This window comes from Notolepis coatsorum (genome assembly GCF_963971535.1).
Source record: "Notolepis coatsorum genome assembly, chromosome: 12".
Taxonomy (NCBI): Eukaryota; Metazoa; Chordata; class Actinopteri; order Aulopiformes; family Paralepididae; genus Notolepis; species Notolepis coatsorum.
The window spans coordinates 30,841,780-30,857,803 of NC_140176.1; the positions used below are offsets into that span (position 1 = coordinate 30,841,780).

General features: G+C 47.6%; 1 protein-coding gene across 1 annotated transcript; it reads left to right on the top strand.

The window, feature by feature from the left end:
- Positions 1-357: 357 nt before the first annotated feature.
- On the top strand, positions 358-14,883 carry LOC311237634 (retinol dehydrogenase 10-A). The gene is made up of 6 exons (XM_084325579.1): positions 358-1,031; positions 1,966-2,201; positions 9,950-10,048; positions 11,323-11,468; positions 13,075-13,206; positions 14,740-14,883. Exons 1-6 carry the CDS (start codon positions 746-748, stop codon positions 14,861-14,863), a joined length of 1,023 nt encoding a protein of 340 aa, XP_084181705.1. The 5' UTR covers positions 358-745; the 3' UTR covers positions 14,864-14,883.
- The last annotated feature ends 1,141 nt before the right edge of the window (positions 14,884-16,024 follow it).

Sequence of the window (16,024 nt, forward strand, 5' to 3'; positions counted from 1 at the left end):
ACACCAGTGATTTAGAAACATGTTAATAAACGGCCTCGACGACTTCTCTTCACTCCAAAGAGGAAAATAAATTTATTTGAACATTTGAGGCTGAAGAATGTCGATGTCTATATCCGGAATATCCGGGTTACCCTTGTGTGTAGGCAGTATTCCTTTAGGCGATGGAATTGGAAACACTGGGATAGTGTGGCTAGGAAAATCCTCTCTTATCACCTCTGATGTGCAGTCAATGGAACTGCCGCTTCACTCTGACAGGCGCGTCCAGCCTCCGTCCTATTGGGTCCTCCATTGACGCGCAGTGCGAATAAAAAGCGCGTCTTCATGCTGTTGAGCTTGAGATCAGTCGAGGAGCAGCGGTGAAAGACAGAGAGAGGGAGAGAGAGAGAGAGAGAAGCAGTTTACAGCTCACACACTCTATAACCACTGGACTCTTCACGGACGCGCATCTTTAGGAACAAAGTTATAGATTGAATCATTGATGGTTTCCTCCCCACTCCATTGGCTGCGGTTGTGCGCGCGGTTTTTATTTTTGCGTTACTTTAGTTTGTACACGTTGTCTTAAGATTTCTTCCATTGTATGGCAGTCGTTGCATTGTCGGTATTTAGATAAATCACCGCATACTGTGCATGTGACGCTCTCGGCGGAGCTGCCTCTGCAGACAGACCCCGAGCGGGGAAACACTCCGTGCGCTCCTCCTTGACGCAATTTATTCATTTTATTTTCTTTGCCTCAATCTTTTTGAAAATGATGATAATCCTCGCGGAGTTCTTCGTGGTCATCCTGAAGGTGCTCTGGGCTTTTGTGACCGCCGGCTCGAAGTGGATCGTGCGGCCCAAGGAGAAGAGCGTGGCGGGACAGGTGTGCTTGATCACCGGGGCGGGCAGCGGCCTCGGGCGGCTCTTCGCGCTGGACTTCGCCCGGAGACGCGCGGTGCTGGTGCTGTGGGACATAAACAGCCAGAGCAACGAGGAGACCGCAGACATGGTGCGGCAGATATACCGTGACCTGGACAGTCCGGTGCCCAAAGACGGTGAGGAACTGACCCACTCTTTTCATTTGGCACCTGTGTTGATCCGTTTATTTTCTTTTTTACGCACCGGCCAGCTCCGCCACTGCGTCCGGCGCATCGCTCCCTTTGGTATTATTCCTGTTGTCATGACAATATTGTATCTGATAGACTGCTATACGATATTATACGATTTTCTTTCCCCCACCATATGTTTGCCCATCGCTTAGAAGAATAGAATATAATAGAAGTATACTTTATTAATCCCGACGGAAATTCCGCACCACAGATCGCTCACCATAAACATATAGCCGGTATAGTCAAAAATAAGAATACACAGTCAAAGATATACATTCTAAAATATACAGTCCAAAAATATAAACAGCCATACCGCTAAAGCCCATAGTATACTCTGTGTGAACCACGCTGACTGGGAGGATGAATGGCAGTCAGGTGGTTCTGTGCGGCTGCTTCACACACAGTTCTGGTTCGGCATCTTAATGAACCGGACTCACTATGTGACCTGGAGTAGCCTGTCCCCGGTGATATAAGTTACAGATACATGATGCAATTTTTAAACTGTATAATTCATGACAATTTCGTTTAATATCCCATTTTATTTTATTCCACCTTTTTAATTTATTCTACTGTAATTGTCTGTCCGTTAATGTCGCACCAAAAACGAGCCAAATCAAATTCCTTGTATGTGAAAACTACTTGGCAATAAAGACCTTTCTGATTCTGATTCTATAAAATATTATACTACAATACTAATTTGTATATTTAGTATTTGTATATTTTGTACCCAGTACATTGTATATATTACTATTGCACATTACTGTTACATTTGCACTCTGGTTGGATGCCCAACTTCTTTCCGTTGCACTACTGTACTTGTGCAGCTGTATGATGACAAAACATTTGAAGTAACCTCTCCCCTCCCGCTCGCCTCATCCAGGGCCCGTCGGAGGGGTGGAGGAGGTGCCGCCGTTCCAGCCCCAGGTGTACACCTACGTGTGCGACGTGGGCAAGCGCCAGAGCGTGTACGCCACCGCCGATAAGGTGCGCCGCGACGTGGGATCGGTGGACATACTGATCAACAACGCCGGGGTCGTCTCCGGCCACCACCTCCTGGAGTGCCCCGACGAGCTGATCGAGCGCACCATGGTGGTCAACTGCCACGCGCATTTCTGGGTGAGTTGCGAGAGAGTCTGGACCACTGAAATAGCGGCAGAGATGTATTAGAATAATTCGGTTATTCAATTTGAGCCACTTGGCACACAGTGATCATCTGAGTGTGTGTGTGGGTGTGTGGATATACTGTTGTGATCTCCAACGTGATGTTATCAGTCCCACAAGAAATCTGCCTGCAGTTTCCATGAGCACCACTTTATCTACTGTGCTCAGTGTGGTGCCAGGTCCATGGGAATGTTTCCAGTCGCTCTCTTGCATGCCTATTCATAATCCTATCACCCTGTGAGCCAAACTCAGAGCTTTGGCCAGTTCTCTGTGTGTGTGTGTGTGTGTGTGGCGTGCGTGCATGTGCGCGCACGTCAGTAAAAACTATGACCATAAATAGCTTAGCCTTGCCTCTGCTGACTTGAGACCCAGTTAGTTGTGTTCTGCCAAAGGAGAGTCATCATGGGCTCGGTTTGATGTTTGTAAAGGCAGCTGTTGGGCCGGCCTGTGATAATGATGATCCCCGTGGCATGTCGGACAACAACACCGATACTTCCGCCAGAAGCGCGGGATGGATGGGGTGGTGGTGGTGTTCATGTGTTATAGCCACTGGCTAGAATCCTCTTCGTCAAACTCTAGTCCACCGGTTGGAGACGGTGCCCGCAGACTTTCACGTCAGGGAGGATGCGTGATGTTAGTGCATCGGCATGCTGTTCTGATCTCCTCTCAGCCTCGGGCCCCGGGTCTCCCTGGCCGCCTGTCAAATTGCCAACATGAATATTTATCTGCAAGACGTGCGTGATGGGAGTGAATCTTGAGATATTTAGATAAACACAAAGCTGGGTCGGTGGACTGTCCAGCTGCTGTCAGAGCGTGTTGGATGTGTGTGTGTGTGTGTGTGTGTGTGTGTGTGTGGACGGACAGACAGGCAGAGAAAGGAGCCAGCCAGGGTAATTAGAAGCCCATTGAGAAGCCCATCCTGGGTGATTAGGGTGGGGGTGTTTGCGTTAGCATCCCCCCCTTCACTCTGTCTCCTCTTAATTGTTAGTGAACTAGTACTGATAGGTGTGGTGAGCTACATTGTCTTGCAGAGGACCACCCCCGTGGTGCTTGTGTCGTAAATAGTGTTTAGACTCCTGCTAGGGAGCCGTTTGTGAGGCATGGGAACCTCTTCTCCTCTCGCGGTTCTATTCCTTGGAACGGGCCATTTCGGTTCTGTATTCGCAGTGTGATCGAGGCGGATGGTGTGTCAAGACCGCAGGGCCGCCTCATTGAGAGGAGCTCCATTGTCAGCGATACCATGAAAGCAATGTCGATTTCGCTAGCGCCCTAATCGAGCATGAACGTCTCTTGTGTTGTCAATCACATGTTGTGTATTTCCTGCCTTAATGGACACTCCCATTCAGTTCATTCATGAGTCTCCCCCCGCTGGCCACCCCCCCCCCCCCCCCCCCCCCCACACACACACACTCTTTCAGAACCGAGAGATGTGGAGTCAGGACGATCCAGTGGTTGGGTGGTATAGGAGGGATTCTCATTAGGGTGCATGTGCCTCTCTCTCTCTTGTTCGGCAGAGAGCCAGCTTTCTTTAAGGGGGTGCAGATGAAAGCAGGGCCTAATGAATGGCGACAGCCAGAGTGGAGGATGTGGTTCATTAAAGAAACAAGACAGGCTGGTTGAATAGAGTTTAGACCAACAAGGACCTGTCCCCGTCGTCTTAACACAAACACACGCAACTGCGGTACGGTTGCTCACTGCAAGTGCACGCAGGTGGCACATTGAGCAAAGCTTTGATTTTGTTTCCTTTCTTAAGTTGTGCAGCAGTTTTTTTTTAATGGCCTATTTGTGGTGAATGACTCAACAAATGCCCACCGATTAGATCGAGTTTGATCGTGCAAGAAGTGGACCCCCCCCCCCTTTTAACCCAGTTTATAGAGGAATGTGCTTCTCAAATAGGATGCTGGCACTAAAGTTGCTGTAAGTGGTATTTCTTTGTTAAAATAAGTGTTAAGTAGCTCTACATTCCGACAGCCATCACTGATATAGAGTGTCTGGTCAGTAACATGGTATTCTCAGTTTCTCCACTCTGCAGTAAACACAAAATACATTTTCAGGAGAGATTGGATCAAATGGGAACAGGATACCAGAACATTTATTTTGTGTTTACTGCAGAGTGGAGGGACTGGGAAACCCATGGTACTGACCAGACACCCTATATCAGTGATGGCTGTCGGAATGTAGAGCTACTTAACACTTATTTTAGCTATGACCTATGAGCTATTATTTTAACATGTAGACCACTTATTTTAACAAACAAAAAAATTCCAATTACAGCACCTTTTATTAACGTGTGTGGATATTAGTTGAAGAGGAGCTTTTATATCCTGGGACCGTTCGTCAAAATTGAGGGATTAGATTGGAAGAGCGCTGCGGTTCTTATGCGTCCGTTTTAATTTACAGAGGCGTGGGGTTAACGCCGCTCTCTCGCTGCTTGTCGTCGTCGTCGTCTCTCCGTTCCCGTCGTGCTTCAGCGGTGGACCCCCCCCCCCCCCCTCGTTCAACAACAGTCGAAAAACCCAGAAGTCTCCATTTAGATGTGCATTTTTTTTGTTGAGCCTGTCGAGCATCATCTGTTATCCAGCAGAAATGGCCCCTGCGAGTATCCAGGGCCACCCAGGAAAGGCAGATTTATCAGATAAGCGAGGTCCCTCTACAAATCTTTTAAAGTGTCCACGCACACTAGTCAGGCTTGTATTGCAGCCTCCTTAGACTGGCCCCCTATCCCCCCCCCCCCCCCATCCCAAGATTATATACAGATATATAGGTACTTAAAAAATCATATCATATCTTAGAAGTTTCATTTAGTTGGATACTGTGGGGGGGGGGGGGGGGGGGGGGGCGTGAGCAGGAAGTAGGTGGTTATCTTAACACTGCCACACTACAGAAAGGGTTAACCGTCTGTAGTGTGATAGTAAAGGGTTAACCTTCTGTAGTGTGGTAGTGAAAGGGTTAAGTGTGGTTGTATGCCAGGCTAGCAGACCCCAGATCAGCAACACACACACACCATTCCTAGCCTCCTTCCATGGGCCCCTCCAAATACCCCCCCCACCCACCCACCCACCCACCCCACCTCTTAGCCTGATTTGGAGGCAGTGGGTGCAGCTGCATAGGAGTCACGGAGGCCAGCTCTGTTCATCCGGCCTTGTGTCACACACACACACACACACACACACACACACACACACACACTGACTCAACTCCTCACTCTCCTCTGGTTTTTAATGAGCCCGGAGGTCATCACATTTAATTGGCTTGATGATGCTTTGATAAGTCCAGCTGGAGTTTAGCTGGTGCTCCGAGAGGTTTCTTTTATTTATTTATCTATTAAAAAAAAAAAAAATTGTGATGTGGGGACAGGGAGTCGTGCTGAGGAGATTTAGAGAGTGCAGGTTTGGTTAAGCCTGCGTTTATTCAAGGGGGGAATATAAACGCGAGAGAATGGATCTGGTTGTCCCCTGAAACGAGTTGCTCAACAGGTGTTTTGTGAACGATAAACACTATTTTGTGGGAAATCCTATCTTCCTCCGCCATAGGGTCACAGGTTCCACATGAGCCTTATCGTTTCCACCGTGCATCAGTCGTCCACATTGGCACAGTGCGTACATTTGCTTTTGTCAATCCGGAGCCCTGCTAGCGAGTGGGGCCCGTTTCAGTTGAAATGGGGGAAACATGGCTAAGGCCACCAGTGCTCTCTGCTCTCTCATTGCGGACGTGGAGATGTCCGTCCACAGAGACAGGAGACATGTCCGTCCACAGGGCCAGGAGACAGGAGACATGTCCGTCCACAGGGCCAGGAGACATGTCCATCCACAGGGCCAGGAGACAGGCGAGGAGACATGTCCGTCCACAGGGCCAGGCCAGGAGACATGTCCGTCCACAGGGCCAGGCCAGGAGACATGTCCGTCCACAGGGCCAGGCGAGGAGGGTAATGGCGAGCTGCTGCCTGACCCACTTGTCTGACAATTGGTTTCTTGTCTGTGTCTCAACTTGACGAGATGCCAGCCGACAGGAGCCAAGTTCCCCGGGCCGTATGCATTCCTGCTGCAGCAGAGAAAGGAGGCAGCCAGGCAGAAGGGTCCTACTTGACTGGTTTTTATATGGGCTCCACCTCCTCCTCCCCATGCCCAGTGCACCTGTACTCCTCCTTACTGGAGCCGGCCAGGGCTGCTCGTATGTTACATGCTCTCCCTGCATCTCCTTAACGTGTCTGGGGAAAATATGGGGGGGGGCTTGGGGGGGGGTCGCCTCCAGACCAGCTGATGTGGTTGCTTTCCTCCAGACCAGCTGATGTGGTTGCTTTCCTCCAGACCAGCTGATGTGGTTACTTTCCTCCAGACCAGCTGATGTGGTTACTTTCCTCCAGACCAGCTGATGTGGTTGCTTTCCTCCAGACCAGCTGATGTGGTTACTTTCCTCCAGACCAGCTGATGTGGTTGCTTTCCTCCAGACCAGCTGATGTGGTTGCTTTCCAGGCTAATGGAGGCCAACCACAACCAGCGAGGGTTTATGGGGTTAGCGTAACAGAAAATGTAAATAAAGTACTTAATCAACCAGAGGAAAAAAGGTACATAATGTACGTTATGTTATATATATATATGAGTAATATATTTACGTATATTGGCGAAAATCCAAAAAAAGTTATCAGGAGTCAAACTAACAGTGTTTTGTAACATAACGTACATTCTCTACCTTTTACCTGCGGTTGATACAGGACGTGCTGCAGGTCCTGTTTCCATGGCAACTGTTAAACCGTGCCCACTTAAATCCCTCAATCAATAGCCGGATCAGAACAGGTCCATGCTCCTCTGGGGATTTAAGCAAAGGACATTCTCTCTCTCTCTCTCTCTGCATCTCTACATCTCTCTCTCTCTCTCTCTGCATCTCTCTACAGCTCTACAGCTCTCTCTCTACATCTCTCTCTCTGCATCTCTACATCTCTCTCTCTCTACATCTCTCTCTACATCTCTCTCTCTCTCTCTCTGCATCTCTACATCTCTCTACAGCTCTCTCTGCATCTCTACGTCTCTCTATCTACATCTCTACATCTCTCTCTACATCTCTCTCTGCATCTCTACATCTCTCTACATCTCTCTCTGCATCTCTACATCTCTCTCTCTACATCTCTACATCTCTCTCTACATCTCTCTCTGCATCTCTACATCTCTCTCTCTACATCTCTACATCTCTCTCTACATCTCTCTCTGCATCTCTACATCTCTCTACATCTCTCTCTCTGCATCTCTACATCTCTCTACATCTCTCTCTCTGCATCTCTACATCTCTCTACAGCTCTCTCTGCATCTCTACATCTCTCTACAGCTCTCTACAGCTCTCTCTCTACATCTCTCTCTGCATCTCTACATCTCTCTCTGCATCTCTCTCTGCATCTCTACATCTCTCTCTCTGCATCTCTACATCTCTCTACAGCTCTCTCTCTACATCTCTCTCTGCATCTCTACGTCTCTCTATCTACATCTCTACATCTCTCTCTCTACATCTCTCTCTACATCTCTCTCTCTGCATCTCTACATCTCTCTACAGCTCTCTCTCTCTGCATCTCTACATCTCTCTCTGCATCTCTACGTCTCTCTATCTACATCTCTACATCTCTCTCTCTACATCTCTCTCTACATCTCTCTCTCTGCATCTCTACATCTCTCTACAGCTCTCTCTCTCTACATCTCTACATCTCTCTCTCTCTACATCTCTCTCTCTGCATCTCTACATCTCTCTACAGCTCTCTCTCTCTACATCTCTCTATCTCTCTCTCCGGTCAGGGGAGAGGTCAGCCCAATTAAATGGCCATCTGGCCCTGTGCAAAGTCCAATATTTTGTTCATATTCCTGTTGGTCAGGCGCTAGCACTAATGCAGCCTGACACCCCAGCTGCGAGCAGCTTTGTGTGGCAGAAATGCTCCTGGGGGTACGCACCAATTAGGGTGCTCAGCGGGCAGGGCACCCCCCGCATGGGCCCGGGAGGCCCAGCTGTGTCCGCGGGTAATTTAGCGGAACAGGGAGCGTTGAGGCCCAATTACGGCGGCTCTGATGTAAGACATGAGCCCCTGTTTGCTTTCACACATTTCGTGTCTGAGAGGTCGGCGGGGGTCGGGACCGCATGCCAGAGCGGCCATGAGAAGCAGGGCATCACGGGAGGGGGCAGGGGGGGGCGGGGGGGGGCGCGATGCGGTGGGTTTCGGTTTTGCGTGTATGTTTCCCTCAGCAGAGGGGAGACAGCCTTTTTCCTCAAACGCTCTCTCTCACTCTCTCTTTCCTCAATCGCTCTCTCTCTCTCCTTTTCCTCAATCGCTCTCTCACCCTCTCTTTCCTCAATCGCTCTCTCTCTCTCTTTCCTCTTCCCCCCCCCCCCCTCACTATCCCATTCCAGTTTCAAACCAAGTCAGCGAAATTTGTCCAACTGTATCTCAGCTTCAGTGTCGGGCTTCAGTCGTGGAGTCCGGCTCCGGGACCAAGTCATGTGTCGTCGTCGTCCCCCCTGACAGCTTGCAGTGGGACTGGGAAGCCTTGGCTCTGCCGCGGGGCATAGCCTCGCCCCGGCTGGCACGCAGAGAGGCAGAGGAGGATGTGTCTAAACCGTGCCGACTTTGCTTGTCAAATACAGATGTGGATCCACACACATATAGAGATTCCATTCGAGTCAATAGGTCTGACAGAACCGTGGTGTGTTCTGAGTGCGGGTTTTAATGAGGCATTCCTCCTCTGCATAGCTGTACTACCTGGTACCACACTCCCTGCCCCCCCATCCCACTCTCCTCTCTCCCGAAGCACTGTTTACAAAGGATTATTATAACATCATCTTTTCTTCGGGGGGGGGGGGGGGGGGAGACTTCCACGGCTCCTTTGCTTACATACCGATACATCGATTTGTGTCGCCGTGGACTGAATACGAACTAGTGCTGTTGATTTGTAACATGGCAGATGTGAAACCGCCTCTGGAGGGGTCTCATTTATTCCGTTCACACGCTTCTCCAGAGACCCTCGGTCCGAAAGGCTCAGTTCCTCACTAGTCGGCCCTCACTAGTTAGTCGGCCCTCACTAGTTAGTCGGCCCTCACTAGTTAGTCGGCCCTCACTAGTGGCTCCTCACGAACCGCCGCTGCCCTCGGGGCGGACTAGACGAGGGGGCCCTGAATTGCATTGTGGGAAGTGCTGAGTGAACGGAGGCCCGTGATTGGTGCTGTCAGCGGCTCTTTAGAACCCAGGGCCCAACGCCGGGCACCAGATCTGTGTGGGAAAAGAGTGGAACTGTACTGTAGAACACACACACACACACACACACACACATGCACACACACACATGCACACACACACACACACTGCTCAATGAATACATGTCAGAAGAGTGAATAATCTTCTAGTTTTTAGTTTTTATCTTCCTTCAGCGCCCAAATAACACGACCTACAACAACATTTAACACCGCTACTAAAATATCAATGCTTTCTTCACAGAAGCCTGTTATGAAATCTCATTCAGTCTCCTCTTGCCCCATCACCATGGAGTAGAGCGAGAGGCAGAGAGGGAGAGGGAGAGGGAGGGGGAGAGAGAATCAAAGGGCTTTGGCAACAGACAAACTGCAACAGTGAACTAACCTTCCTCTCTCCCCTCCTCCTCCTCTCTCCCTCCTCCTCCTCTCTCCCCTCCTCCTCCTCCTCCTCCTCCTCCTCCTCTCCTGTGTCCTTCCTTCAGACCACCAAGGCGTTTCTCCCCAAGATGCTGGAGCTGAATCACGGCCACATTGTGACAGTTGCCAGTTCCCTCGGCTTATTCAGCACAGCTGGAGTGGAGGTTGGTACCGTGCACACAATCACACACACACACAATCACACACACACACACACACACACACACACACACACATCCACTGTTCTATCACGACCAGTAGAAAAAGGTTCCCAGTGCGCCAGCTAGCATGCTGAGCTGGGGGAGGCTCGCCCCCGCGCTCTCTCTCTCCCTCTGTCTCTCTCTCTCTCTCCCTCTCTCCCTCTCTCTCTCTCTCTCTCTCCACCCGTTAAATGAAGGGAAACAGCTGAGCGTGGGGGAGCCTCTTGCGGGGGCCTCTTGTCTGCCGTGGCGGGGGTGAGGGCCCCCCGATGGGGCCTTGGCCCCGCGGCCAGAACGAGCTGACAGCTCCCGGCGACACGGAGACATCTTCATCGTGGCTTTGTGAGCGAGTCGACCCCCCGCTCGGTATTCACGTCACGCCCCCCAAACCCACTCGCTTCTTCCTTTTCAGCCCTAATAGTTTTTTTTTTTAATAATTTTTTTTATTATCCTCTCCTCCCTCCCTGCAGAAGCGCAGATTCTTTTTCTGTTGTTTTAATCCATGTTAAAAAATTTAGTGCGCTCGTTTATCTCCGTAAATACAGACGCAGTAACTGTAAGCCCACCTAGAAGGCTTTATTTTGATATTCTAGAGTACACAAAGTCCCTCTAGTCTACCCCCCCCCGCCTAGAATAGTGTCATTTACATGGGGCTCCGTTGGGACAGAGAGGCCGTTTGCTTTTGTTTTTATAGCTGCACATTTAACTTCTGTCGTCCAGGCATTCATCCACGACGGCTGAGTCCTCCTTCAAAGGGAGCGAAGCGTCGTCAATTTTTGTTGACCTATTATGCTTCCTGGAAATGCCGTGAATGTGCTTCCAGGGCCTGCGCGTTAATTTCAGGGACTCGGAGAGAGCTGGCGGCGGTGTCCGGGGGCCTTGTCATGTGGGCACAGTCAAATCTCTTTATCCGCCCCGCGTTTATCCACGGGCATCTGTGTTTGCCCAAGCTGTTGTTTTGAAGATTATTTCCACGTCGAAACCACATCAAAACCGTCCCGCCGCGGCCGGCTGCACGGGAGAAGAATGCTAATGAAACCGGAGACGGGGGAGGACGGGCTCGCCGTTTTTTTGTTTTGTTTGTTGCCGTGTCATTAACAGGAAGGGGAAACCTCCGTGCCCCCGGGGGGGGGGGGGGGCGTGTTTGATAATGTTCACTCCGGGTCTCCTGGGCACTACGCCGGGCCGGGGCAGAGTTTTTACAGGGCTAACCTGTTCTCTCATTACTCCTCTTTCAGGATTACTGTGCCAGTAAGTTCGGTGCCATCGGCTTCCACGAGTCGCTGAGCCACGAGCTGAAGGCCTCGGAGAAAGACGGCATAAACATGACTCTGGTCTGCCCCTACCTGGTTGACACGGGCATGTTCAGAGGCTGCAGGATAAGGTGAGCCGCCATACGTTTACTTTTTAGTCACTTAGCACTTTTATCCAAAGCAGGAAGGGTACAACTCTGGCAGCTAAGGATAAGTAACAATGTTCGTCAAACAGTGTTGAACTTGAGTGATACAGTCTTGAGTTCATGGTAGTAAAGACATAGCATAGTAGGTAGTAATATAGGCATAGTAGTATAGTAGGTAGTAGTATAGTAGGTAGTAATATAGGCATAGTAGTATAGTAGGTAGTAGTATAGTAGGTAGTAATATAGGCATAGTAGTATAGTAGGTAGTAGTATAGTAGGTAGTAATATAGGCATAGTAGCATAGTAGGTAGTAGTATAGTAGGTAGTAATATAGGCATAGTAGTATAGTAGGTAGTAGCATAGTAGGTAGTAATATAGGCATAGTAGCATAGTATGTAGTAATATAGGCATAGTAGTATAGTAGGTAGTAGTATAGTAGGTAGTAATATAGGCATAGTAGTATAGTATGTAGTAATATAGGCATAGTAGTATAGTAGGTAGTAGTATAGTAGGTAGTAATATAGGCATAGTAGTATAGTAGGTAGTAGTATAGTAGGTAGTAATATAGGCATAGTAGTAAGTAATATAGGCATAGTAGTAAGTAATATAGACATATTAGCATATTAGGTAGTAATATAGGCATAGTAAAATAGTAGGTAGTAATATAGACATATTAGCATATTAGGTAGTAATATAGGCATAGTAAAATAGTAGGTAGTAATATAGGCATAGTAGTATAGTAGGTAGTAATATAGGCATAGTATTATAGTAGGTAGTAATATAGGCAAGGTAGCAAGTGCATAATAGTAAAAGACAGTACAAAGGTTAATCGTTTTCTATTGTTTATTTCGTCAAACAGGGACCTCTAGGCAAAAGTCCCCCGATTGGTATTGCACTTGGTTAAATTCTTTTGGGTTTGCGAGTTTAGTCGCTTATTATAGTGAGTTTATCCAGACCTCTCTTGGAAGAGCCTGAGGTGTGGCCACCCCTCCCCCCTCCCCACTCAACTCCAAACATCACATTAAAATAACAACATTACAAGTAAACTAAGTGCAACAAATGGGTAAATCTTTGCCTATAATTACAGATTCTACCTTTAAGCAAGTTGTTTTTTCTTTTTTTTCTTCTCCCACTTGATTGAGGAATGGCACCGCTTTGGGAACACCATCTTCTCTGTGCACCTGGCAACTGTAAAGCTATCGTCTCTAGTCCAGTTTTCATCATGTGAAATTGTCCCACGTAGATTGCTTTGAAATTTCAAAGTGGCAATCAAGACGATGATTGTGCTGTGTGGTGGAGACATTACATAGTCCCCTGTACGCCGCGGTCAGTGTTTTGTCCACACAATGAAGGCCACTTTCCCAAGAGAGAGAGAGCCGACCCCCCCCTGTCATCACAATGGCCCTCACTGTGGCTCACCTGCTGAAAGAACCTTTCCACTGTAGATATGAATGGTTTAGGTCAGACATGAAACAGGCTTCCCTACAGCGCGGCAGCTATGTACGCTAACAGGCCTTTATCTGCAAGTGCCCTCCATTTTACACCTGTCAGCGACTGATCTGTGGTAACCCCCCCCCCCTCCCCCACGCAGGAAAGAGATTGAGCCCTTCCTCCCTCCCCTGAAGCCAGAGTTCTGCGTAAAACAGGTCATGAGGGCGATCCTCACCGACCAGCCGATGATCTGCACACCCCGCATCGTCTATATGGTCAACTTCATGAAAAGGTGAGCAGTCACTGTCAGCAACTCTCCCTCTTTTCTCTCTTCCTCTTTTCTCCCTCTCTTTTCTCTCTTCCTCTTTTCTCCCTCTCTCCCCTTTCTCCCTCTCTCTCTTCCTCCCTCTCTCTCATACATTACATGGTATCGGCAGGGTATTAAAAAGTCTTAAATTCATTCATTCATCACTCAGAGCGAGAGGACGCTGGCGTTGTCTGTTCGCCACTTCTCCTCTGAAACTAACCAAGCGCCTTGGGTCTCCTGAAAGGCGCTATATAAATTTAAGATATTATTATTATTATAATTCTAAATTTCTGCATACCCAGTATTACCCAGTTAGCCACCTAACTAATGTAAAGTCAATTGGGTCACTGTAAAGAGCACTTAACAGGGTATCTGCGAGGGATTAAAAAGTCTTAAAAAGTATTAGCCCGGTTGTCGGATGAAATAATATTAAATATATGAAATGGTTTTTGTATTCAAGTCGTTGTTTTTGAGCTTGGTGTGTCTGGCAAGAGCTTGTATGGAACGCGCAAACATTTAAATTGCAGCCACCAGTTCAGTGGTGCTACAGTATGTGTTTCTTTTTTGATAGTACGGTCGTGAAATTGGTATTAAATTTAGCTCTAAGTGGTATTAAAAAGGTCTTATATAAGTCTTCAATTTAACTTGTCGAAACCTGCAGATGCCCTGCATTCACTGTGAGGCTCAACCTCGACCGCCCATATCCCCCAGATTCAGTTATGTCCTCGGAAGCTCCTGTTTCTCTCCGTCCGCTCCTCCATTCTCTCGTCCCTGTAACCCGAGCTGCCTCTGCCCACATCTCAGAGGCATGTTGCTTCTCAAGCCCTTTCTCCACAAGTCATTTAATCTTGTATTGAGCCTCCAAATCTTGTTTTTCTTAAACCAAACGGGGGGAGAAAAATAAATCCCTCACCGACGGGGTGAGATCAATTCACACGTTTCAGTACAACTGAACAACCAGAGGAGATGTCTCAAAACAAAGCATCGGTGTCTTTTTGGATGCATTGTTTTTTTCAGCATTGTTTTTTTTGGGCCCTTTAAGACTCAATGTGCAACTAATTTACTTATTAAAGGTGCTGTGAGTGGAGTCTCTCAGGAAAGAGAACTCCACACTGCAAAAATGGTCTGACAAAAACAAGAAATAAAAACTAGTTTTAAGCAAATGTGACCTTGAAACAAGTAAATTAATCAGCCAGTGCAGAAAGCTTGGTAATATTTCTTGACACAAATATCGATATCTATGGTTCTCTCTCCTGATTGGATAAAGTGGGAAGGGATTCCAGAAAATGTATTGGGACTGGGAGACCCTACTGCCCAAATACACCTTTAAGATCTAAAAGATACCACTTACAGCACCTTTAAAATTAAGATCTAAAAATACCACTTACAGCACCTTTAAGATCTAAAACATATGTTGAGTATTTTTTGTTGCACTCTTGCAGACAGTTTTTTTTTGTGCTGTTTTCAGTGTTTTATGTATTTCTTCCGTCACTAATTCCTTCTCTCCTCGCTCCCCAGCATCCTGCCCTTCGAGGCCATCGTCTGCATGTACCGGTTCCTGGGGGCCGACAAGTGTATGTACCCCTTCCTGGCCCAGAGGAAGGAAGCCATGAACAACAACGATGCCAAAAATGAAATCTAAGAAGAGGGGGGGGGGGGGGGGGGGGGGGGGGGCACTGTTTCCAACGCGCACACACACACACACACACACATATATATATACACACACGGGGGCACATAACCTGCAAGTATGAGGATGCGACCACTGAGGGTGTATCAGAGAACGACGGGAGGAGAGAGAGAGAGAGAGAGAGACAAAGAGACTGAATCTAGACTGGTGCACTTGCATTGAGCAGATGCAAAGGTATACCATATTGTTCATTTTGGAACAAAGAAAGCTGTGTACTACACAAAGGATTTATTTGACTTTTGTTTTTGTCTTTTTGTTTATTTTTTTAATTGTTCTTAAGGTTTGTTTAAAGAAATCGACATCTATATATACTGTGTCACTAGTTTTTTTAAATCATACGAAAGAGAAAAAAAAGGTATTCAATAATTAACTATTTACGTAATGTAGTCACCAGCCTTATCGAGTGTCTTTGTGGAAATATACAGTATGTTACTGTACCAACAGTAAAGAAAAAGGAAAAAAAAGAATCTTTGTCACTTTTTGTTTTGTTTTTATTTGTAGACATGCACTGTAATTACTGACTCTCTACACTGCCGTCCCTCTCTGTGTAGAGGAAACGGTTCATCTTGGCATACCCTACGACCCCCAGAGGCTCAGACGCACAGGTTCAGAACCCTTTGAGACCCGTCTCCGACTTGACAGTGGATGTTTCTGGCTTGGTTTGAACCCTTTCCTCACCGGATAGCCTGTAGCTCGTCTGCCACAAGGCTAAAGTAAAGTCAAGGCTGTTGCACGCGCAGTGAAATAAGTGCCGAAACCTACTCCACAATGTGAGTGTTTAAGCAGGGTATCTGCAGGTTTCAACAAGTTAAATTTAAGACTTTTTAAGCAAAATTTTATACCAATTTCACGACCATACTAGCAAAAGAAAACACATAGCGACACTGAACTGGCGGCTGCACTTGTGCGCCAATTTAAATTCTCCCTCCTGGTAGCCCCACAAAAAAACAACTTGAATATAAAAACATTTATTATATTTTGTATTAATTCATCTCCAGACAGCCGGGCTGCCCCCCCCCCCCCCAAATGAAATACATGTGCAAATTAAATTTAAGACTTTTTAATACCTTTAAGGCCTTAAATTGAGAATGATGAATTTAAGACTTTTTAATA

What these genes read in the sequence shown, in the direction of transcription:
- LOC311237634 (XM_084325579.1), top strand. Translation starts at nt 746, where the DNA reads ATGATGATAATCCTCGCGGAGTTCTTCGTGGTCATCCTGAAGGTGCTC. An exon ending in CAGTCCGGTGCCCAAAGACG is followed by an intron (nt 1,032 to 1,965) that starts GTGAGGAACTGA and finishes CGCCTCATCCAG; the next exon opens with GGCCCGTCGGAGGGGTGGAG. An exon ending in TCAGCACAGCTGGAGTGGAG is followed by an intron (nt 10,049 to 11,322) that starts GTTGGTACCGTG and finishes CTCCTCTTTCAG; the next exon opens with GATTACTGTGCCAGTAAGTT.